The sequence below is a fragment of the Candoia aspera genome, chromosome 1 (genome assembly GCF_035149785.1).
Source record: "Candoia aspera isolate rCanAsp1 chromosome 1, rCanAsp1.hap2, whole genome shotgun sequence".
Classification (NCBI taxonomy): Eukaryota; Metazoa; Chordata; class Lepidosauria; order Squamata; family Boidae; genus Candoia; species Candoia aspera.
The window spans coordinates 72,551,296-72,575,871 of NC_086153.1; the positions used below are offsets into that span (position 1 = coordinate 72,551,296).

General features: G+C 36.1%; 1 protein-coding gene across 3 annotated transcripts in view; it reads left to right on the forward strand.

Moving 5' to 3' along the window:
- Positions 1-24,576, forward strand: part of ARID4B (AT-rich interaction domain 4B) — a 91,330-nt gene that overhangs the window by 55,932 nt on the left and 10,822 nt on the right. For 2 of the 3 annotated variants that reach the window (XM_063306571.1, XM_063306583.1), the window contains exons 16-20: positions 5,518-5,681; positions 15,325-15,573; positions 18,368-18,452; positions 19,648-19,834; positions 21,847-23,031. In XM_063306571.1, coding sequence (XP_063162641.1) covers positions 5,518-5,681; positions 15,325-15,573; positions 18,368-18,452; positions 19,648-19,834; positions 21,847-23,031 — 1,870 coding nt within the window. The remainder of the gene's footprint in view (positions 1-5,517; positions 5,682-15,324; positions 15,574-18,367; positions 18,453-19,647; positions 19,835-21,846; positions 23,032-24,576) is intronic. The other variant, XM_063306579.1, reaches the window with a different exon arrangement.

Here is a 24,576-nt window from a genome sequence, read left to right on the forward strand (position 1 = left end):
CAAAGGGTGAGGTTTACTGACTCTCATCTATTGATATCTGAAGAAACCTCTCTATATATTTTTATATTGCATGTTACTAACTGAGCTATATCTTTTGGTATACACATACCTAGATATTTGATGGATTCAGTACAAATACAGAATTGATATTCCTTAAATAGATGGGTAACCAGATTTTCACCTGTCAGCTTCAATTCCGATTTGGATCAGTTAATAGAACTATTTTACTAAAGGCATCTATCATTTGCATCAATGCTGGAATAGCAATGGGAGGTTTAGAAATGAACAAAAGAATATCATTTGCAAATAAAACCAATTTGTCTTGGCATTTGCAGAGTTAACAGAACTTCAACTTATTTTGGTCAAAATAGAACTTTGGAGGATCTACTAGTCAAAATGTTTGCAAGATGCTTGATTTAGGCCGAAATAATATGTACAAATTATACTGAAGGAAATAGAAGATGTCCTTGTTTGCTAATAGCAGTTGAAGGCTTCTGAGTTCCAATCAGAAACATGGCAGACAAAAGGTTCAGTGATTCTTCTGGATGCCACTGTTCCAGTGCAGTTTGAGCTTCTCAATAACAAGTATTAGCTTATAAGAGAAATACTTTTATAAGGCCAAATTACATGTTATTTGTGCCTATAACAGCTTAGCAATTGTTTTAAAATGTTATTTAGAGGCCTTTTGGATTCCATATTACTTGGACAAATTACATGCAAATACTGTATTTAAATATGGATAGATTTGCATAATTTTATCTAATTAACTTTGTACTTTTTAGATAGTGTAGTGTCACAGACCATCACATTTTTTCTGTTCAAAGTAAAAAAAAAAAAATGGAGAAGTAAACATGCAGCTTTTAAATTAGAAAAGAAAGGGCTTGGAATTAATTCACTTATCTAATCTTGTAGTTGGGACGCGGTGGCGCTGCGGGTTAAACTGTTAAACTTCCGAGCTGTCGATCGGAAGGTTGGCGGTTCGAAACCGCGCGGCGGGGTGAGCTCCCGTTGCTAGTCCCAGCTCCTGCTCACCTAGCAGTTCGAAAACATGCAAATGTGAGTAGATCAATAGGTACCGCTTCGGCGGGAAGGTAGCGGCGTTCCGAGTCGTCATACTGGCCACATGACCCGGAAGTGTCTATGACAACGCTGGCTCCAAGGCTTAGAAACGGAGATGAGCACCGCCCCCTAGAGTCGGATTCGACTGGACTTTACGTCAAGGGAAACCTTTACCTTTACCTTAATCTTGTAGTTACTATTTATGTTTAACAAGACAAGTATTAATCACAGCATGCTTACTTTGTAATCAACAAATAATATATCATACTAGTGATACTAACAATACAAGTGAAGAATAATTGTATCCATATCAATTAATTATTTTCTAGACAAGAAAATGTTATTGTTCTTCTTTTGTATTCCTCATACTGGAAGATAAGTTCAGAAATCATTCCAGAAAAAAGCATTAGAGATTTCATTAGGCATGAAAGCCGGCTGGGTGACCTTGGGCCAGTCACACACGCTCAGCCCAACTCACCTCACAGGGTTGTTGTTGTGGGGAAAATAGGAGGAGGAAGGAGTATTAGGCATGTTCGCAGCCTTGAGTTATTTATAAAAATAATAAAGGCGGGATAGTAAATAAATAAATAAATAAGATCCTTATAAGTGGTCTACTTGAGGGAGAACTTTCAGACTACTACGAGTAGAGTTTCCACACGTAATTTTATTGGTGGGAAGTGAAATTTTACAGGTAGTATATAAAGGCCTAGTTGGGGGGTGAGGGAGAAGTGGGGAAAATTCAGGGGATAAATAACACTGTTTTCTAAGTCTCAAATGATCTTTTGAGATCCAGTTTGGTGTAGTAGTTAAAGGCACCAGGCTAGAAACCGGGAGACTTGAGTTCTAGTCCCGCCTTAGGCATGAAAACCAGCTGGGTGACCGTGGGCCAGTCACTCTCTCTCAGCCCAGCCCATCTCACAGGAGAAAAATAGGCAGGAGTGTTGGGTATGTTCGCCGCCTTGAGTTGTATATAAAAAAAGGTGGGATAAATAGTAATAATAGTAGTAGTAATAATGCCAGCTGGACAACTTTGGGTCAGTTATTCAGCCCTAGAAAGAAGGCAGTGGCAACCCACTTCTGCAAATCTTGCCAAGAGAACTGAATGGACTTGTTCAGGCAGTTGGCAAGAGTCAAGACTGACTTGAAGGCACACACACCCAAAACAAAGAAAAAAATTATATCACTTCAGTGATGGCTGAGTGATGCTGTGAAGACACTTTATCAGTAGTGTGGAAATGACCTGAGTGAGATACTTTTCAAAGTAGTATCATGAAATGTTATTGCATTCAATTCACTAGTGCAAGTCTGAGATGCCCCCGAAGTGCTGTTAATGATAATGAATTTGTTGCTGCATTTATATTGGTGCAAAACAAGCAGTGTTTGATATTGAAGATCATCCTTTCAAATGTTGCAGAATTCAGAACATGCTAGATATTTGATCCAGGAATCTACCAAGCATATTACTCTTGCATCATTCCATCTTTGCCTTCATATGACATATTCTTGACTAGCTTCTTTTCTTCATTAAGTAACATAAGTCGATTTTATGTTGGAAAATACTAATAAAACTCAAGTCCTTTTAGGCTGCCCTTTTTCATCAGTGATATTATCCTGTTGAGTTCAGTGTCATTATAAATTGTAATTGAATATTGACACATATTAATACTCATTTACCTTACAGGTGGCCCTCATTTAACAACTGCTTGTTCAGTGTCCGTTCAAACTTATGTCAGTGCTGAACAAGTGGTAGTTACAACCAGACCTTGTACTTACAGCTGCGTCCTGCAGTCACATGATTGCGATTTGCAACCTTCCCTGCCAGCTTCCCACAAGCAAAGTCAATAGGGAAGCCACCAGGAAGTCAGAAGTCGTGGTCACTTGAGGTCCTCGCTTAACAACCCGCATGGTTCTCATTTAACAATGGCAACCGGAACTGCTAGAACTGCCGTTGCTAAGCGGCATGGTCACGTAGTTTTTCAACTTAGAACCTCATCCCTTAATGATGGAATTTCCAGTCCTAATTAGCGCCGTTAAAGGAGGACTACCTATATAGGAATGCTTACTTTAAAACAACCTTTTCATTAAAAATAAGGGGAGGGGTTAGCATGGTAATACTGAGATATATATTATTTTCTATCCCAAATAATTACTATAATTAACTGAAGATTCTGAGTATCCCCTGCTCCAGTTACCTCTGAATTTGGCAGTAATTAACTTGTCTAACATTCACTCAGAAGACTACAAGATACCATTGAAACAAACAGCTGTCTGCAAGGCACAGTTGTTTTTGAAGATTAGCCATTGCCTGGGAGGAGCCACATACCTGCTGAATCTCTTTTCAACCTCCTTCCTTCCTCCCTGTTTTGTTTTGCTTTTTCTAACCTCTTCCTAGTAAAGCTTATACTACTTTCTTTTGATGTCTTCTGCTGTAAGGAGAGAAGGATTACCTTTGGAATGTGCTTCTCTGTGTGTGACAGAGCATTGTATGCTAATAAGGGATTGATTAATTTTATAAAAGGACTTTATTTTACAGGCAATTAATTTTAATCAGTAATTTATGAATATGAATTCACTTTGCTTGTCTTGCCTTGCCACCTTTTGGACAAAAGCTACTGGCAAATATATGTGGACATACACAAGTTTGTCGTATACACACCTTTACTGGAGAGGAATAAATCTCCATGACTGGTTAGACTAGGTGTGGAAGCTAAGCATTATATAGGGGTTTTTTTTTGAATTTCTGTCTACTGTTTGCTTTGGTGGCAGGGGGCAGGGTTTGAGAAAATATCCTCAACACAGTACAAGTAGTCCTCATTTAGCGACTGCCTTGGGCAGTGACAGTTTGCAGTTACAACAGTGATGAAAAAGTAACTTTGTGACCAATGCCCACATTTATGACCTTTGCAGTGTCTCTCTCTGTCATGTGTTTGCCATTACAGTCTGTTAGTAAGCATTGGCCTGTGCCTGATCCTTTTTTTTTTCTTTTTCCCCGCTTTGCAGAGTGGAGAGATTGCCTAAACAAGCTCTCTCTTCTTGAGCTGCTTTGGCCCACAACACAGCAGGTCCCTAAAAAGTGTTAATTGCAAGTTAACAAGCTCAGCTCTGTGACCTTAATTAGTTGATTAGAACCCTCCCCTGCTGCCTGACACTGACAAGACCCTAATCAGTTTCACACTGAAGGCTTTTTTGGCCCCTAAGTGGCTTGAGGCTGACAGCTGTGAGTGCACTAGGCAAACAGCTGGTGGTAGTACATTCCTTTCAATGTGTATTCCCCACTGTGTGCCTGCTTACTCTCCTGTAATCCCTTCCTCTCCAATGAATGTAAATGCAAACATCAATTCTCTTCTTGCTAATTATCCCAGCGCTGGGGTGAGTATTCCAAAGGGCAGGGGAGTGGGAGAAAATGGCCATAAGATTTGTTCTTTTACCTGGTTTCCTCGTGAGTCAAGTTCCGGAAATCCTTCCTGCCATTTGGATTCACCCAGCTGTTTAGGGCTGTATCCTTCTTATGCTCTATAGCAAAGGAAAGCTGAAGTAAAATCATAAGCACAGTCGCAGTCATGTGATTTTCACTTAGTGAACACTTTGCTTAATGACTGAGTTGCATGTCCCAATTGCAATTGCTAAATGAGGACTACCTGTACTGCCTTTTGGGGGGATAAAACAATGTGCATAAAAAAGTATTGCATCTATCTATCTTCAAAAGATGGGACGCGGTGGCGCTGCGGGTTAAACCGCTGAGCTGTCGATCGGAAGGTTGGCGGTTCGAAACCGCGCGGCGGGGTGAGCTCCCGTTGCTCGTCCCAGCTCCTGCACACCAAGCAGTTCGAAAACATGCAAATGTGAGTAGATTAATTGGTACCGCTTCGGCGGGAAGATAACGGCGTTCCGAGTTGTCATGCTGGCCACATGACCCGGAAGTGTCTATGACAACGCCGGCTCCAAGGCTTTGAAACGGAGATGAGCACCGCCCCCTAGAGTCGGACACGACTGGACTTTACGTCAAGGGAAACCTTTACCTTTACCTTATCTTCAAAAGAAAGAGAACCACAATTTCCCCCCGTGATGAAATTTCACATAGTTTCATCGAAGTTCTTTCCATGAAGCTTTTTTGATAACAGACTTCCATCCTATCAACAGACTTCCATCCTATCTTGCTTGAGATTATGTACATCATCCTCTCTTAAAGATGCTGGGTGAGGTACCAGTTTGCAAGCAGATTTATTGCTAAGCATGTGCAGTTTTCCATACCTATCAGCAAAGAGAGCCAATTCATCAACACATACCCACTCTACACCTTCCTTAGCAACAAAACATGAAAATGGATGAGTATAAAGGATGTAATATTGATTGTTGCTTTTTGGACATTAGTTGGAAAAATGGCTGGTCCAAAGACAGTCCATGTCATAATTAATAGTTTCTAACTGTGAGTGATAGTGATGTTCCTTTTTCATTTAGGGGATTAAAAAATGTTTTCAGGAACCTCCAAATGACCAGGAGAAAGAGTTAAGAATAACCATAACAGATGATGAAGCCAATGTGGAATGTAAAGAAGACACAGAATATAAAAATGTGGAAAATCAGAGCATCATTCCAGAAACTGAAGAGAGAGAGATATCAAAGTAAGATCCTTTTATTTTCTTTAAATTCTATGAGAGAAGCAAGTTTTTTTTTAACAGCTTTAAAAAGATTTAAATTTTAAAAAACTGTGGATGACATAGCATTTCTTACCAGCATGCTGCCTTACTTAGAAATTTCTGTTGGATATAATTTGTCTGGCTATCCAGTTTATTTGCATCAGTGTTGTAAATGAAATTTTATTCTGGTTTCTGATTAACAGAAATTCTGTAGGTATTAAGGAGTTTGTTGAAGCATTTGCTGAAGTAGTTCCGCTCATTCTTCCACTCCTCCCTGGTTGTGTTTGGCTGGTCAGTATTTGACAGAATGAACGATCCAAATAAAATCACTGGATTATAATTCCAGCTCTGAAATGAACATAGCAGTATCTGTGATTTGGCTATAATATACTAGTGTAGGGGCTCAAACTGAGGGCTTCTCTGAATAATTGACTTTCAGATATGTATGCAAGTGAGGTAGAAAAAGGTAATGTTAATCAGTGTTATCTTGTAATACTACTTTTTAATGTGAATTTACAAGTTGCAATTTGCCCACAGTATTGTTCTATTATTTAACAATCAAAGGTAGTTGTTTCTTAATACTGAAGCCTGTGTGCTTCTTTATTGTGAATTTATCTCTTAGGCTATTAGATTTTTGAGGAGGAAAGGACTCTCAGAACTAATGTGTAGGAGCTTTTCTGTTCAAATTTCATATATTATTAGTGAGACAAGTGAGTTAATTTTTCAGTTAACTGCACTAGCTGTCTTAGTGAGAATGCTATTACCTGTTCATCATTATGTGTTTCTAGTGATTTTGTTGCTGTAGTTTTGAAATTAGATTGTGACAAAAACCTGCCAAGAAAGTGGTGAAGTAAAAGGAGTAAGTAAAAGGAGCCTTTTAGGAAATATAGGGAGGCATTGTAGGTATGGAGTAACCTTGAGATTCATTTTGGAAAAACTATGTTGTCTTGCAGATACTTTAGAATTCAGTAACATATGCCACCTTTGAATGTTTCATTAACAGTACAGCTGTAACCCATGGTAATGGTAAATACAGTGAAACCTCAACTTAATGGAGTTCTATAGACATTACATGGCAGTTTATGTCATTAGCAAAATGATGTCTTTGTTTAAATGACATACATGGCGTAATTGGCATCATTAGCATGACACAAATTACATCATTTGTGTCATTTGATGTAATGTTCTCCTCACAAACAACAAATGTATTCAAATGATATAATTTTCATAATCTACATAATGTCATTATGCAAATGACATAAACCATTGTGATTATATGACTTCTTATTTAATGGGCATTTGTTAATAATGAATACTTCTTCCCCCAATAAGTCTGTTAAAATGAAGTTTTACAATATATTGCTACTGTTCAGATGGTAATGTCTTTTACTAACCCAAGCTTGATCTGACTCCCTTATACTTTTAGGTAATAAAAAATATGTTGAAATAATATTTTTTAAAATATTAAAGCTTTTTTAAAAAGTCATTTTAAAATAGTAGTCCTTGCTTAACGACCACAATTAAGACTAGAATTTCAGTTGCTAAGCAAAGTGGTCATTAAGTGAATCCAACCCAATTTTACCTTTTTTGTAGCGGTCATTAAGCAAACCACTGTGATTGTTACGCAAACCACATGGTCATTAAGCGAATCATGTGGTTCCCCATTGATTTTGCTTGCCAGAAGCTGGCCAGGAAGGTCAAAAATGGTTAACACGCAACCACAGGATTCTGCGATGGTCATAAATGTGAACTGGTTGCCAAGCACCCAAATCATGATCATGTGACCGCAGGAACGCTGCAATGGTCGTGTGAGCACTGGTTGTAAGTCAGTTTTTTTCAGCTCCGTTGTTAAGTCTGAACCATCACTAAACAAATGGTCATTAAGTGGGGACTACCTGTATAGCCCTCATGGTTTCAGGAAATCTGGGCATTACAAGTAGAAATGTTGGTTCTGGACTGAGTTTCAATGGCATACAAAGATCATATATCCTTGCACCAAAAATACGTTAGTCGTGTGATTTAAATATGTAGTGTCATTCTCTTGTTTAAGGGTACTGGGGCAATAGAATGATTCCAAAATGTTTCTTTTGTGTGTGTGTGTGTGTGTGTGTCAGAGAGAGAGAGAGAATGCCTTTAGACCCACTTGTCAATGTGATGTTTATATGATTATGTTTTAGATGAGAAGATACTGGCCAACAGATCACTTTTACACCTGATGTTAACACAGAAAGCATTAGTAATTTGCATTTGGGTCTGCAGTTTTCACTGTTCCTTTGTTCTACTTCAGTTCCATAGCTTGTATATACTGATAGGGCTGTTCAGTCCCATAGGTAATGAATGTACTGATGCCATTAAACTTAACAAACGATTTTTATATCTGTGGATGGAATGTGGGGTATATGCATGGAAGATAGCCACACAGTTTCCTGTGTGGATCTTTTTTCATCAAAACTTCATTCTTGTGCTGGTTAATGACCGCAGTAAAGTCTTTCATCATCAAACTTTATTCAGGTATAGTGTTTTGTAATATTTTTTAAAAAGGAAGTTGAGAACCTTTTACTAACCTGCAACAACATAAAATATAATTGTGATATTACCTGAGTTGCCATTAGGTTTCTGGGCTTTCAGACTTTTTTACCCAATGCTTTCAGATTTTGAGATTTTACATCTTTGTTGCAGCTTTGTGCAGATACGTAGAGGGATTCAGAGTCAGGCTTATGCTGTAATTCAAGAAAAACAAACTTTGAAACTATATAGCTATAAATATTCATTGCTGAATTATACAGAATTCTGCTTGATATATATCAGATTAGATTATAGCATATAACTATGGCTGTTCAGATTTTGTGATTAAAGAGACATTTAATTTGATGAGATACAAAAGGATCAATGTTTAAGTTATGATATTATCATAGTACATATAAAATGGTTTCAAGGTTATATATACATATCTATCACCTATCTGCAGATTTAGACATTTTTAATCTATTTACTAATCTGTGTCCATTTCTAACATTCTGCAACTCTGATTCATCAGTCCCAAGGTCTTCCCTTGTTTGTGTATCAGGGAGTTTGTTAATGCACTGTCTGGAACTGTTTTTTTTTTTTTTTTTACTTGTAATTTAGGGAGTTTAGACAAAGGTGCCTAATTTTCATGGGAAAGGGGGATTTAGTGATTTGACATACATATATTTTATACTTGCACACAGTTTAGGAGAGATGATAGTCTACTAAAGCTAGTGTTAGGGACTTATCTGCAATTTCTGTAGAAAATTAGATGGGAATATATAAATATATATTAGTATAAATTTGGTATCTATATAATCTGTTAGTAACTGCTTCATTCTGGAGATTAATTATAGTATGCTTGCACTGAAGGGACTTATTTAAGTGAAGTTTCTGTTACTTTGTTACAATTAAAATTGTTGAAATTACAAAATGTTCCTTACTACTACTATTTGAGTATTGCCAGTGTCTGGAGTTTCACTGAACCTGTATAATTACAGATGTTCTTTCACTCTGCATGGGCTGCATTTTAAAGCATAGGAAACTTCTAATGCTGTGTGACCATTCAGTATTCATTTAAGTCAGTTTTAAGGATTGGTTCATATGTAATGCTAGATTCCTACAATGATGATACGCCTTAGGAATATAAACCCCTCCCCATTCCTTCTCTCATTTCTAGAAAGGAATCACACATTCCCCATTTTAGCTGAGATTTTAATCCTCATGCATGTAGCAATGCTAAGCCTAGTTAATTATTACTGATTATTACAATTATTACTAATTGGAGTTTCCAAATTCTGATGATTTATCATAGTTTAATGTCAATACAAACAATAAGGCTACATTCATGCATAATTTGATTACTGAGTTAACCCCCTCCCCCCAACACACACGCAGGTTAGTGCCAGAATTCTCGGCAATAACTGGGATGGAAAATGAACAGCCAAGAAACAAGTCTTTCTGAGTTTTGATTAGAGAAAAAAATATATTTTAAGTAATTGCACAAGAATTCACTTTTGCTTTCAAATGTGAATCTTATATAGAGGCAATTCAAGAGTCATTAACTTCTTGCTTGCTTTCTCCTGGCCTTCCAGTGAATTGGGGAAGAAGCTTTTTTCCAAGGAAACAGGGAGGCCTGCACCAGGATGTTGCTTCTGTAGTGGGTGCTAGCTTCATTAGAAGTGTAAGAATACCTTCTCACAGTCAGCATGACCAAGCTTAGAATGGCATGCACATGCAGCAGCTAGATCTTTAATTGATCAGGTTGATCAGTTGAACACACCCGTTGTGTAAATATAGTCTAAGCCTAGCAAGCAGAGGATATGTGGCTTCCCATTCTAAATCATGCCTGGCAAGATGTCAGAGTGATGTCTTTGATGGATTTTTTTGAAATTCAATAAAATATTTTGCATATTAAATTATAACTTGCTTTCTTTTCCTTTTTTGAGTCAGAGGAGTTTATATCCTTAGTAGCCTTCTATAAAATGTATATAAGAATAGCACTGCTTTCCAACTGACATATTGGGTGTTTGCTTTCTATTCCTGTTTTCTGCCCTCACCATGGCATCATATTTTTCCAAAGTCAGCGCTCTCTCTCTCTCTTTTATTATTAGTTTGTAATACTTTATTACGGTCTTTGAACAGCCTTTACAATAAAAAGAAAAAGAAAATTGGTTTAATTCACCATTTCATTGTCAGAAGAAAAGAAAACAAAATAGTAAAACAATATATCTAGTTAAAAATTATGTGTAACTGTATAGCTTGATAAAAATATTTGTATACCAGGAGTGTTTACCAATCGTCCTTTATTATTACAAATCCATAAATTCTTCTGAAATGCATTGTATTGTAGTTTTGGCCTTAATAATGAAATCAATAACACTTTGCCTTTTATATAATGGCTGTACTTTGTTAATCTCTGAAATACAGCAAGAGACTTAAAATTGTGCTGTGAGCTTTACTGACACAAATCATTTTGTTTGCGTGGAGCTTTGGAAAAGGGAACTGTAGAATTTTGAAGCAATCTGTCTTTTACTCTGCACTTAGAAAAATGTGCTTCATGTTTGTATAGAGTCAAGTTTTGAATTATGTCACTTGGTTTTGTTTAGAATTCCAGAAAGGATTTTAATGATATATTTTTTTAGTCATTTGCAGACAGAGGAATAAAAGACCAGCTAATAAGAGTATCCTCTGTCTAGATAGCTGTTGAATTTATAACATTGTAACATTATATTTGTTAAAAGATATTTTGGAAGATAGATTTATTAAATGATTTCTTAAAGATTTTTTATGGTTTGAGAATTTGATAGAATATTCTTTCTATAAATGCAAACTAGTTTTTATTTGAGAAAATGTTTTCAATTTACCATTTATAATAGATAAGTGTATGTGAGCAGCATAACACAGAGATCAATCTTCTGATGAGTTATGCTAGTAGGATCACATTGATTTCTACCAGATACTGTTGTTGACTATACTTTGTATGAACTGTTGAAACTTTATGGGATAAATTTTAAAAAGTCCAAGGTTACTCACTCTTCTGCTGAAATATCAAAGATTCAGATATGTCATTGGATTTACCTCATTAATTTGCAGGACAGTTAAATGCTTCCTTTCCGTGTATTCTTGCAAATAGAAGAGACAGATTAACTAGTTAATTTTTTCTAATGTGGGAATATTGACTAACAGAGCTCCTGTTGAATTTAGCTGGCAGACATATTCTTAAGAGGGATCTGATGGCAACTGATATTTTTCCTTTTCCAAATACTGTAGAGTTAAAGTGTTGTAATATAGTAGCAGGGAGACCCAAATTGTAGTCCACTTGCAGCCATCGAAGCTTACTGAGTGACTTTGGGTTAGTAACTCTTTATCAGACGAAGAGAAAGGGTGGCTGTTGTGGGGAAAAATAGGTCTCGTATTATTTTAAAGCACAAGTGCATGGCAGATAAAAATACTAAATACTGTTATTATAGGAAACCTTATTACAAGTGATAAGAATTCTTTTGCACACTTCATTAATATCAATCTTATACATTTATGGTCAGGACATATGTGTCCTCATTTGCTACGGACATTCTAATCTAGTTCCTTTTGTTGCTGCTTACTGGATTCTTTCATTTACCTATTCTGAAGGTTAAACCTCCTATTTTCTTTAATATGTTTACCTTGCTTGCTTGGAATAGTTTATATATGGGAACTGCTTACATTCTCATCTTACTTTGCCATCTTATTGCTATATTGTACTCTGATTCTGAAGCTGTAATACTCTAAGCCTGTGGTTGACTGCTTTCTAGAACCATGATTTTTGCATTGCTATTTAAATAAAAAATTTACACTTCAGTTTTAGGAAAAATGTTTAAGAGTTGTGGATATCAGCTACTACACAAATCCTTCTTGCATTAGGTTTACCAAAGTTGGAATATAAGAAAGCGAGCTTTTACTTGGATGCTGACATGGCAAAGTAAATTTCCTCAAAGCCATACTAGTCTTTTCTCCTAAGGACTTCTGCCTGAAGGTGTTCAATACTTTGCTTCTTATCTATATATCAAGATTTTCAGTTTGGGGATAGGTTGCTTTGGTCATCATACTACAACAATCTATTGAAAAACATGCAACATATATTCTTAATCATTCAGCTTTTCCTTGAAATGAACATCCTTGACTTTAATTACATCTTGTATCTTCCATCTGTGATTGCTAATCACTCTTTATTACTTAGTAATAAAAAATGATCTGTGCTTTAACTTATTAGCAATCTTGGTATTTACTCCCAGGAGATGATGCTCCCTGATGTGAGGATTTAAGAACTGTTAGGATTGCTTTCATGCGGCCATGATTTTTGGGAGCTTTTATTTGCAACAAGGAATCTTAGAAATTAACCTTAACAGGAAAAAGATGAGGACGTGTAATGTATATTATTTTACTTTTATTTTTATTTATCTACAGAGGGCTGGAAAAACATCTTGTGGATTCTAGTTTGGTTCTTCTCCTGGATCCCTGGGGTCCAGCATTTGGAGCCAAATATTTCCATTATAACTTAATGTGGCACACATAAGGCTAAAGGGTACTGCTGAACACATACTGCAGCCTGGGAATTTACTTTATCAGAACTGAGCTCGTAATCTAGCCACAGAACAATCCATTCTTAGTTTCCTTTCCTACCCATTTTTCTTTATTTCCATAGCTAGAATCACTTTAATCATTGTTGATTTAAATAGTTGGACATAACACAAGAAAAAGAAAAATTCTCAAGTTGGTCAAAATAAAAAATAAAAAATTCTCTCTTGGGTCAGTACTTTTTATTAGGCCATCACAAAGGCAACTTGGTGAACAAAGCAAAGGAAGGTATGAGGATAAGTAGTGGCTTATATACAAGCCCATGAGTCTATTTAACTGCATTTGGTAGGAATGTGAGAGTAGCCTTCAGGTAAAGCAGCTCCATCAGTTGCTAAGTTTTTATGTTATATCCCCAATTTTTCCAAGAGCTGATGGATAAACAAGAAACAAACAATTTTTTAAAAATGTAAAATTTAGCTTTAACTTAAATCTGACTCCATTATTTCCAATTTTTTACTGCAGGTCAGCTAGGCATCTACCAGTAGATCCTCCTCCACTAGCTGCCCATTCTCATTTCATACTACCATAATACTAAACTATGTATCATGTTAAAGGGGTAGAATGAATGAGATTAACACATCTCATTCATCAGCATACAGCTTTAGATTTTTTTAAAATAAGAATTAAAATACTGGTGATATAAATTAGATAGAAAGCAGGGGAAGGGAATGGGAGATAAATGCTATATGCTGTTCTTAGATCTCTTTAACACTCTTTAAGAAGAGTATTTATGATTTCCAGTGGCCAGCACTGAGAATCACTTGAGCAGTTCTGCACACTCAGTGGCATTTTTCTGTTCAGTTTTTAAAAGTATTTTATCCTTTTCTGCTTTCTCCTTTGCCTGCCTCTGATGTAGAGCAAACCACTTTTGCAGTGCTGTACTTTTATATACAGTATAAGAAAAAAGGGGTTTCTGTTTAAAAACATTTTAAATAAGAAAAAGCTATTTGAGTGACCCCCAAACTCCATTAGTAGTGTTAGTGTCTTCAACAGTATTGAAAGTATTAAGGTATAGTTTGACCTTTGGGGGAGACTGATTCCAATCTAAGTAAGTAATATATCTGTACTGAAATGAACTTTTATAACATAACTTTGGTGGGAGAGAGATAATAAATTGCATTTAATTAAAAGATGAGGTTTTTTTGATAAATTAAAAATTAAAGTTTAGGTTTGACATTTCTGTTACAATATCTCTATGTAATTATAATCTGTTCAACCATGTTTGCTGTGGCTTGAGATTTTCTTTAAAATAATGCTCAGTTATTAATCATAATTGTTTTTAACTTGCCATGAGTTAAATACATTACCAGAGCAAAATACAGAGAAAGGACATAGAGCAGGAGTGAACTGGGAGAAACTAGAGCTTTGCTATCTGTTTGTTATAATTATTATCCAGATTAAGAGGCAGGCTGTTTTTAATACTGGATAAAATCACATGTCTTCAGCAGAAGCAAGCAAAGTTCACTGCCATCTAGTGTATTTATTTTTGGCCTAGCCAATCAAATATAGACCTTAATTTTGAGTTCTTTCCTTTCCCAAACTTAAATTCAGTAGAGAAAATAAAGTTCCTGTCCAGCACTTAACAGGGATAGAAACCCATAATGAATGAATGATTTATATTTATATATATATATATAACGATAAGTATTGACTTTTACAGTTCATATTGTTTTGAAATTCCCAATAATATTCCTATTTTTTAAAAAAATATTTTTTTTCTTTGAACCACAGAGCCCTCACATTACTCTGATATTCTCTTCTGTTGTCAAGAAACAGTCTTGAGGCTTAGGGTACTGCTTCAACTTTGGCAAACACTAGTTCAGAGCATTTCTGGATGTATAGATTTTAAACTGAGATATTAATCACCAATAAATAAATAAATGAAATAACCAAATGAGCTTTCTAAGCAATCTGTTACTGACTGAATCACCATAACAAAATGAAATCACACATATATAGTATACTCTAAAGACCAGTCATATATAAAGCACACTGTGAAAAAAAATCAGGCTAGTCAGTATAACTAAATTGATAAGATTTAAAGATAGAGGGAAACCTATTTCAGCTAAGAATGATTTGCCCCAGTAGCATTGTAACATACATCTTTAGCTTCCAGAGATGGTAATAAAACATTTTTCATTAAACCAAGTCATTTTTAAAAATCTTCTGTTAAATGCCTCTTTTTGTCACTATTCTGATTGCTTGCTGTTTTCTTGTCAGTTGCCAATTCTAATTAAAAACCACCCATCTTAAAGGATTTCATATATATATATATATATATATGTATGTATACATATATACACACATATATACAAATGTGTGTATACATTTATCTAGCTATATCTTTCTATCTATCTATCTGTCTGTCTATCTATACATATAAATATATATGGAGCCTGCTGTTCCTCACCTTCTGTGCATCTCCAATATTAATCAGTATACACCATTTGGCACTGAACACTTTTTTCAATATTTTTATTAACTGACATTTTTTAAACCTTTCAAGCGATGGCACCATTAAGGAAGAAGAAGAAGATGAAGAAGCAGAAGAGGAGGAGGAAGAGGAGGAGGAGGAGGAAGAAGAAGATGACAAAAATGAAGAGGAAGAGTTTGAGTGTTATCCTCCAGGCATGAAAGTCCAAGTGCGGTATGGACGAGGGAAAAATCAAAAAATGTATGAAGCTAGTATTAAAGATTCTGATATTGAAGGTGGAGAAGTCCTTTACTTGGTGCACTACTGCGGATGGAACGTGAGGTAATTGAGATTTAGCCAGTGATTACTTCCTTTAAAATACTCTAAAATACACTTGCGTATTTTAAAACACACAGAATATTGCTGCTATATGAAGATCATTATACTATGTAAAATTACTTATATTCTAAGTTAGAGCAATAATAGCTTAGTAAGTAACCTGTAGATAAGAAAAATAATCTTGTTGAGTCAGTCTCCTGCCTCGGTTTTATTTTAATTAATATTAAGCAGTGAAATAGCATGTACATTTCTTATTCTGCAGTCATGTTATGTTGGACAAAACATAATTAGTTCTACACATTTTTCAAAATCTAGACTAAAATCAAACATTTAACATGGAGTAGAAATGAGATGAGGTTTCATTTGGAAAATCTGGATTAAATCAAATAACCATTCTCTCTGAGTACCTAGAATCTTTATCTATACTTTCACTTGGTCAAACTTAGTTTCTTGTTGCCATATATTTCTTAAGAAGATCCATCTTTGCATAGTCTTGTGTTTCTATTTTATGTCTGAGCATCTTCTCTTTATTATGGCTTATTGCCATAACTTAGTGCTTTTGGGGAAATGGTAAATTTGACGTTTTTGCCAAAATATTCTTGACATCTTTTATGCCATTAAGTATTCCGATCTGTGCAGTTCCCTTATTGCTGTATTCTTCATATCTTTCAAACAGTTCCTTTATTGAAATATTCTTTGCAAAGACTTCGTAACTGGCCTTTTATTTCTTGATGTTACTGAAATAGGCTCCTAATCATCTTTGCTTTTCATCTGCATTACTTTGTTAGGTAATTTTGTTTAGAAAGTTTTGAGAAAGGCCATGCTGAACTCTTTGGGTATTGGCAGAGACAGCCAACATGAGCTGTAGCTGAAAAATCTTGTCATGCTAACATCTTAATTTTTATAATAACTGAATTGTGCTAGATGAAGTCACTGCTAATCAGACAAATAAGAAGCTGATGTTGAAAATTCTGAATATTGGGCTTCTTACTATGTTTTGCTTCCTTAACTTGTGCCTCACTCACATTCCTCTTTAACTCCATGGGATATGTATTTCAGAATAATAAAGGAATGGATTTTATGTTACAGAATATGCACTTTCAGGATTCAAGTGTGCATGGAAGCCTTTGCATGATGAAGGCTTCCTTGCTGGAGATATCACTGAAAATGTGGATGTCTTTAATGCTGCAGATTCAGAGGCAGGGACTCTGTAATACTTATACATGAGTATATGTTTTCAGAATCATTTTAATTCTCGTGATTGTTGTTTAGATCCTAGTGTTTACAACAGCTTTAATTATGGAAGCTTCTCTTGAGTAGGATACTAAGATGTTGTACAGAGTAGAAGATACAAACTTTGAAGGCAAAGCTGTGTGATTCTAATTCAGATTTCCTGTTGAGGTTGTGTTACTACCTAGCAAAACTTCTACTTGTACTACAAACCCTAAATATATACCCTGGACTTCTTACCTTAGATTACAAGAATAGAGTAGTGCTTCATTTTGAAATGAGTCATACAGTACAGTGTGTGTGTTTGCATGTGAGTTTATATGAATGAGAGATCACTTTGGTGGTTGTATTTCTAACTGCTTGGCTATATCCTTGATGTTCTTTTGTGATAAAAAAATATGCTACTGTGGTTCACTGGATCCTGCTTTCTACCGGAATGTGTTACAATCAGCTGTGTAGATCTCTCACATGATTGCATCTGCCAGATGACTCAGATAGAATAATATAAATTATCCCGATTAAAAAGATTACATAGCAGTAGTACGGCACTGTTTATTTTATTAGTCTTTTTTACCCTGGGGCGGTGGGGACGTGGTGGCGCTGCGGGTTAAACTGCTGAGCTGTCGATCGGAAGGTCGGCGGTTCGAAACCGCGCGGCGGGGTGAGCTCCCGTTGTTAATCCCAGCTCCTGCTTACCTAGCAGTTCGAAAACATGCCAATGTGAGTAGATCAATAGGTACCGCTTCGGCGGGAAGGTAACGGCGTTCCGAGTCGTCATGCTGGCCACATGACCCGGAAGTGTCTATGACAACGCCGGCTCCAAGGCTTAGAAATGGAGATGAGCACCGCCCCCTAGAGTCGGATTCGACTGGACTTTACGTCAAGGGAAACCTTTACCTTTTACCCTGGGGCAGGCAGGGAAGGAGGGAGGGAGGCTGGGAGAGTATGTTAATTCTGATTATATCAAAGCTTTGTTGGATTGTGTAATTTGAATTAAATTCTCAAAGTATATGTTGTTGATGGGAGGAGGAATCTAGTGAATATTTCCTGAATGTGTATATCAGAACTATCACAGGTTTTATAGGAGTATGGAGGCGCAAGCACAGCAAAATTATTCTTTGGTGATTGAAATAATAGCTAGGAGTTCATATTCTGGAACAGATATTGCTAATAGATTGGATTTTGCCTTTATCTTGCATCCCCCAATGTTCTCTCTCCTCCAAGTCTGCTCCAGAATGTTGGCTGACTGAATCTCTAAAGCAGATTTGAGATTCTGGGTTAAGAAGGGAATCTCCTCTTGCCTGGTCAAAAGTTTGCTCATTTGATATTGGATTTAGCCCTACAGTGTTTAATACTGCTAATGCTAACAACTTGCTAATGCTTCTTAAAAGTAAGCCACTTTTGTGGTATCTCCAGAGTAATTATTGTTGTTTTTGTTACATAATGAACATAAAAATATATTAATTTGTTAGAGAAGGTATGATTTTATAAAATGTATATTTGTTTTTCTGCAGCCTACATTTGATTATCTCCAAAATGTAAGTTTATGCATTTCAATTCCTTCTAGGTATGACGAATGGATAAAAGCAGACAAGATAGTGAGACCAGCGGACAAAAATGTACCCAAAATAAAGCATCGAAAGAAAATAAAGGTAGATTATTTTGGACTGCTCCTGCTGAATATTATCCATAGAAATAGAAACAAAGACTGCCATAATGACATTCTATTGATAGTAGCTGTTCTATCTGGAGGAAGAAAAGTAACATAGGGATATCATTTTCATATTTACTTGTCATTATGTCACTCATTATGAAGTAATATACTAATGTCCTCTGCTGATTTGTTGACAAAGTCAGCAGCTAACAAATATGATTATTGTATTTCAGACCTATGTTACCATGTTTATTCAGACACACAAGTAGCCATTTGATAGTCATTTGATGAACTACATTATTTCTTTTAATAAGCAAACTTTCTAGCCTGAAAAGATTTTTCTTCACATGCATAGGAGAAATCAGTGATGCAAAACAAGACAGTTAAAATAGTCATGCAAAGAACTAGAACTTAACTAAGACCACACTGTGACCATATCCTATGATACCCATAAAAAGAAACTCCTTCCTACTTACAATTGTAATCTTACATTTAGGTGTTCTTTGAACAGAATTTAGAAATAACTACCTGTAAGACCAGGGTTAGACCAGGGTTGAGCAAATGCCCCCAAGACCACTTGGGGCCCTTGAGACACATTTTGTGGCCCTTGAGGCCTCCTTTGAACATGATTGCTAAAGTTAACTCATACAGTTTTCTGCCATAGTGAGGTAGGAAAGATTAAAATTAGCATAAGCCCTAAAATAGACTTGAAACAGTTTTAAAAAACCCTCCAAACTGTTCCTCAAATGAAGAAATATAAAAATCCTGCTTTGCCTATTTGCATAATCACTTTGCCACTGTACCCTTGAGTTCTTCCCAGCCATTAAACATGGCCCTAAAGCTGTTCAACGCTTCCCTGCCCCATGATTTCCAAGTCATTGAATAGAACTCACCTGTAGACCATAATGTTGTGTCTTAATTACCAGTTTGAAAAGTGGATACTTAAAATTCTGCAAGTAGATGTGTGTCAGACAGGAAGTGAAATGATTCTGCACAGTGTTAAGGTCTATAAATATATTTACATGTATATAGTATAGATACGTTTCTTCTAAAAACATGCTTAACATCTCAGTTAGATTTACTTTATGTGGTATCTTGCCATTTGATTTTGTTTTATTCTCAACATACTGTTAACTCTGATATAAGATAAATTATATGGGTTATTAATAGAATATATATTTCTTTTAAACTAGAATAAAGCTGATAAAGATGAGAAATATTCTCCAAAAACATTTAAATTGCGCCGTTCATCAAAACCACCTTTTCATGTCAGTATATCACCTGAGATGGCATCCAAACCAGACAGCACTGAAGCCAAAACTTCTGAACTAGCTCCAAATAAATCTTTAGAGATTATTTCTATCCTCAATGGACTGCAAGGTAATGTGCACAAAAAAGTGGTTTCTTTCTGAGAGGAACAAATGCAACTCCCTGATCTTCATGACAGCCCAAAGGCAGAGCCATCTGTGGTTTTTAAGCTGCTCCTTACAAGTGGGTATAATCTGAGCAGCATGCATCATCACATAGCTTGTGCTCCCGCAAACCAGAATACCAGTGAATTTTGGCTTCCCATGACATGTGAACCCACTGAGCTACTTAACTCAGGCCTTCTTTTTTTTTTTAATTGGACTGGACTTCTCTATAATGTTCATAGAGTTTGGCTTTTGTTTGTTATCTCCTTGGTTGATTTAAGAATAAATGTATAGTTTTCTATACCAGTGTACTGGTATTATCTCCTTTTTGATTTTTATTTTGTTAGTTTCTTACCAGTCCACATTCATCTGTTCCTTTGCTTAGGGAGCCATTTGGTCTAGTGGTTAAGCCAACGGGCTAGAAACCAGGAGTCTGTGAGTTCTAGTCCCACCTTAAGCATGAAAGCCGGCTGGGTGACCTTGGGCCAGTCACTCTCCCTCAGCCCAACTCACCTCACAGGGTGGTTGTGGGGAAAATAGGAGGAGGAAGGAGTCTTAGGTATGCTCGCCGCCTTGAGTTATTTATAAAAATAATATAGGCGGGAGAAATAAAAAATAAAAAATTCTAATTCCAATTTTAAATTTTGGTTAACTGGAAGATCCTTTTAGTGTTCAATTCTTTCTGATTTTTAATAAGTACTTTGGATGAGTTCAAGGGTTTGTGTTTGTCCAATAGAAGTTAGGCTGATTTAAATGATCTCTAGGAAATCCATTTCAGTTTAAAAAATAATCTGAATCAGCAGGCTGCTGATTAAGATGATAAACAGTTCTTGGATACATATAGTTATTTGCTTAGTTCTTTGTACATAGTCCCATATAGTAGGGATACACAACCTTTTTTTGTCTAGATGCTGTATCTTGTCTTTCTGCCTTCTCTGAGAGATGTGGAAAATGTGGCTAGTAAATGGGCATCCTCTAAATTATTAATTGGTTTTTGGGCTTCTTGAAGTTTGGGGGAGGGCTAAGAGGTACAATAGATGCCTTAAGCCTTGTAGAATTTCCCAACCCTAAAAAAAAACAAAAAACAGAAAAACTATTAGGGCCAAGACTGCTTTCTTTTTAGCGGGGGAGAGGGATCTTTCTCCTTTTCTCATTCACTTTTTCCTTCTATATGCAGTATATATCTGTCATGAGTAAGGATGGCGAGCAGGGGGCTCCCATCCAGGCTGTAAAGCGCATGCGTAGCACTGAGGAATTAGGTAGCCATTCCAAGAGACACAGATCGGGCCCGCCTTAACCTTTGGGGTTTATATGTCTGGGTTTTTCCCACGCTTCTTCAGTTTGTTAGGATTTTCCTGTTATGTAGCAGCAATAAAACACTAGAGACCTGTTCCTTGTCTCAGCGTGGTTCCTGGCTGTTAGGACAATATCTGTCTTTATATTCCAAAGCATAAACACTTCCAGAATAATTCTCATTTCTATTGTCTGATTGCTATTTCGCCAGAATCTGGTTCATCGTTTGTCTTGGATTGTTTAATGAAAGTATGTTTCTTTCTCTGCTATATTTATAATTTTTGTATTATTTGTATTCAAATATACAATTAATATTGACTATAACAAATATTATTTATGATGCCAAAAGTTTGGGAGGACAACGTTCTGTTGTTTTATCCCAAGATATGATGTAAAAAATTGGTTAAATTGAAAGATGTTTACAGGATGTCTTCTGTTTATTACAGAAAGCTTTGTCCTTAAGTGGGAGTTTGTTCATGGAATAGAAACTTTGGATTCGATCCACCACCATACTTTCAAATACACATTTAAATATGTTTTTTTTAATTTTTTAAAATTCAAGTGGAGATACTGACCTTGGAGAGTATCTCTTAAAGGCTAATGCAGATGTTTGAAACATGTCTAAATATAGGATTTAGATGCTGGATCTTGGGATCGATTTTCTGACTTTTTTTTTTCCTCCTATAGCATCCGAAAGCTCAGATGATAGTGAACAAGATGATGACCAAAGTGCTCCAAATGTCTATAACAATGGGAAGGATGATCCTCAAGATGAAGCTCTGACCCAAGACAATAATGAACTTTGTCTGAAAGAGCAAATCAGCTTATCCATGCCAGAAGAGACAGTAACTCTTGGAGATGCCACAGCATCCAAATCAGTATCAAAATCCCCAGAAAGACTGCATAAAGAATTGACAGAATTATCTGATGATACTGACTATGATGGTGAGCATGCAAGTGCCAAGAAGAGGAAAGAGATAAAAAAGGAGGCAACAGATAAAATAAAACGTGGTAAACGAAGGTACTGTGTACCTGAGGAATGTCTAAAAACTGGGTCACCTAATATTAAGGATGAAAAATCAAATGGCAAAGATATACTTAGCTTGGAAAACAGTAGTAACAGTTCCTCAGATGAAGATGAAGTAAAAAATAAGTTAAAATTAACACCTAATAAGAAGTATAATGGATTAGATGACAAAAGGAAATCTTTACGGACAAATGCTTTTTATCCTGGGTTCTCTGAAGTGGCAGAGAAGAGAATAAAGCTTCTAAGTAACTCTGATGAAAGGCTTCAGAATACTAGAGCAAAAGACCGGAAAGATGTGTGGTCAAGTATTCAGGGACAGTGGCCTAAAAAAACCCTCAAAGAACTTTTTTCAGATTCTGACACAGAAGCAGCAGCTTCTCCACCCCATGCTTCTCCTGAGGAGACAACACCAGAGGAGCATCTGCAAACCCTTGTGGAAGAGGATACTTCTTTGTCTAGTTCTAAAGTTGAAAGATCTTTGCCACTAAGCACAGATACAAAACCTGTTGAAGAAAAGCCAACTGAAATGAATGACAAGAAAGTTGAATTCCCAAGTAGTGGCAGTAATTCAGTTCTAAATACCCCACCCACTACACCTGAGTCACCCCCATCTGTAACAGTAGCAGATTCCAGCAGGCATCAGTCAGGCATATCTGTTTCTGAAACTCTGGCACCGAGTCAAGAAGAAGTACGAAGCATCAAGAGTGAAACAGATAGCACAATTGAGGTGGACAGTATTGTAGGAGAACTGCAGGACCTTCAGTCTGAAGGAAATGTATCTCCTACAGGCTTTGATGCCAGCGTCAGCTCCAGCAGCAGTAATCAACCAGAACACACTGAGAAAGGTATAATAAATACAGTGCCATTTAGTGTTTATTTCTCTGACTGGGGATTATGGGAGTTGTAGTCCAGTGCATTCAGAAGATGCTAGATTCAGAGAGGCTAATCTGGTACATGATAGTCAACCATGGAATTGAACAAAATTGTTTCAAATTTCACTGTGGCGTTACAAAGGATGTCAGATTGCATTTAACTGTATCTGTTCGTTATTGCCAACTAGCCCTGGTAGATCCTGGTAGATTTTTTTTCCTTCAGGTTTGCCTCCTTTGAGTCTTCTTATATTACCATATATTCAAAATAAGTTTTTCATCTCTTAGGAAAACCTGTAGATGCTCATAAGCTAGGGTAATATGGTCTCAGGCTAGTAGTCTGTTGACAAGGTTGAATACTCTTAAGTTAGTAATAAAATACTTTTATTCCTAGCAATACTGTTTTTAATAAGGTAGTACTGAATGTATCTCACATCTAAAGCCTGTCTAATCTTAAAATGTGAGGAAAGTCTATGGCTTGATACACTGAAAGTTTGTTTTAATGCACTTAATTATATATGTATTGTTCTGTTTTCCTCTAAATTTTGATGAATCATTTAATGCAATCCTTGTTTAATTCAGAGTAAAATTCTTAACTCCTTTGGTTGGGAAAAAGTGCAGGAATATACATTTTTGCCACATTTGTGTCTACTGTTTAGAAGCAAGATGCTTTCTAAGCCAAAGCTTCCTTGTTTGGTAGTGAATGCTATGGCAAAAATTGCTAGCAAAATTCAAATTTTGCCTGTGGATTTCTCCTACTTGGATAGGTTCATTTTTTTTTAGTCTTGGAGTATTTATATCAGTGACTTTGCATTGAATCTGGAAGTAGATCCAAGTTTTAATTTCCCCTAAGCTAGTTGGATTTTTGTGAGCTCCACCAGAAGCTGTGTAAAACATATGTAAAATGTATTTTAGCAATGACAAAATATGGACTCATATGTTGTATTTAATGGATCAAGCTGCCATAAATCCAATTTTCCTCCACAGAAGTGACTGGGAAAGTGAAACTCCCAGGGTCTAGTTACTAGAAGGTCATCACTATACATCTAGCATTTTTTCAAAATACTGTTTTGAAAAAAAAATTAATTTTAATTTTTTAATTTTGGTAGTTAAACCACATCAATAGAATCAAAGTAGACTTTTTTTTCTGTTTTTTTAAATTGTTTTCTTTTTTTTTTAACTGGTACATTCCTGTGTCCTACTCCCACCTCACAAAACAAAGTACTGCAAAGGTCTATTGAAAGCCAGTAGTAAACCTTTGCTTTGGTAGAACTAATTCTCCCCCAAATAACTTGGCTCATTTCAAACTTCTTCAGAGCAAGCTTCAGGGTTAAGATTGCCTTTACTGAACTGATAATTTTGTTTGGAGATCTTGTTGGCCTCTCAGCAGTTTTTAGTGATAGATAGATTTTATTATGGTCATGGACTAAACGAAAAAAACCTGCATAAGTAAAACATAGCACAATCATTATCGATTACAGGTCATAATAGGGCAGAGTTCATGCACACAGTATAACAGAA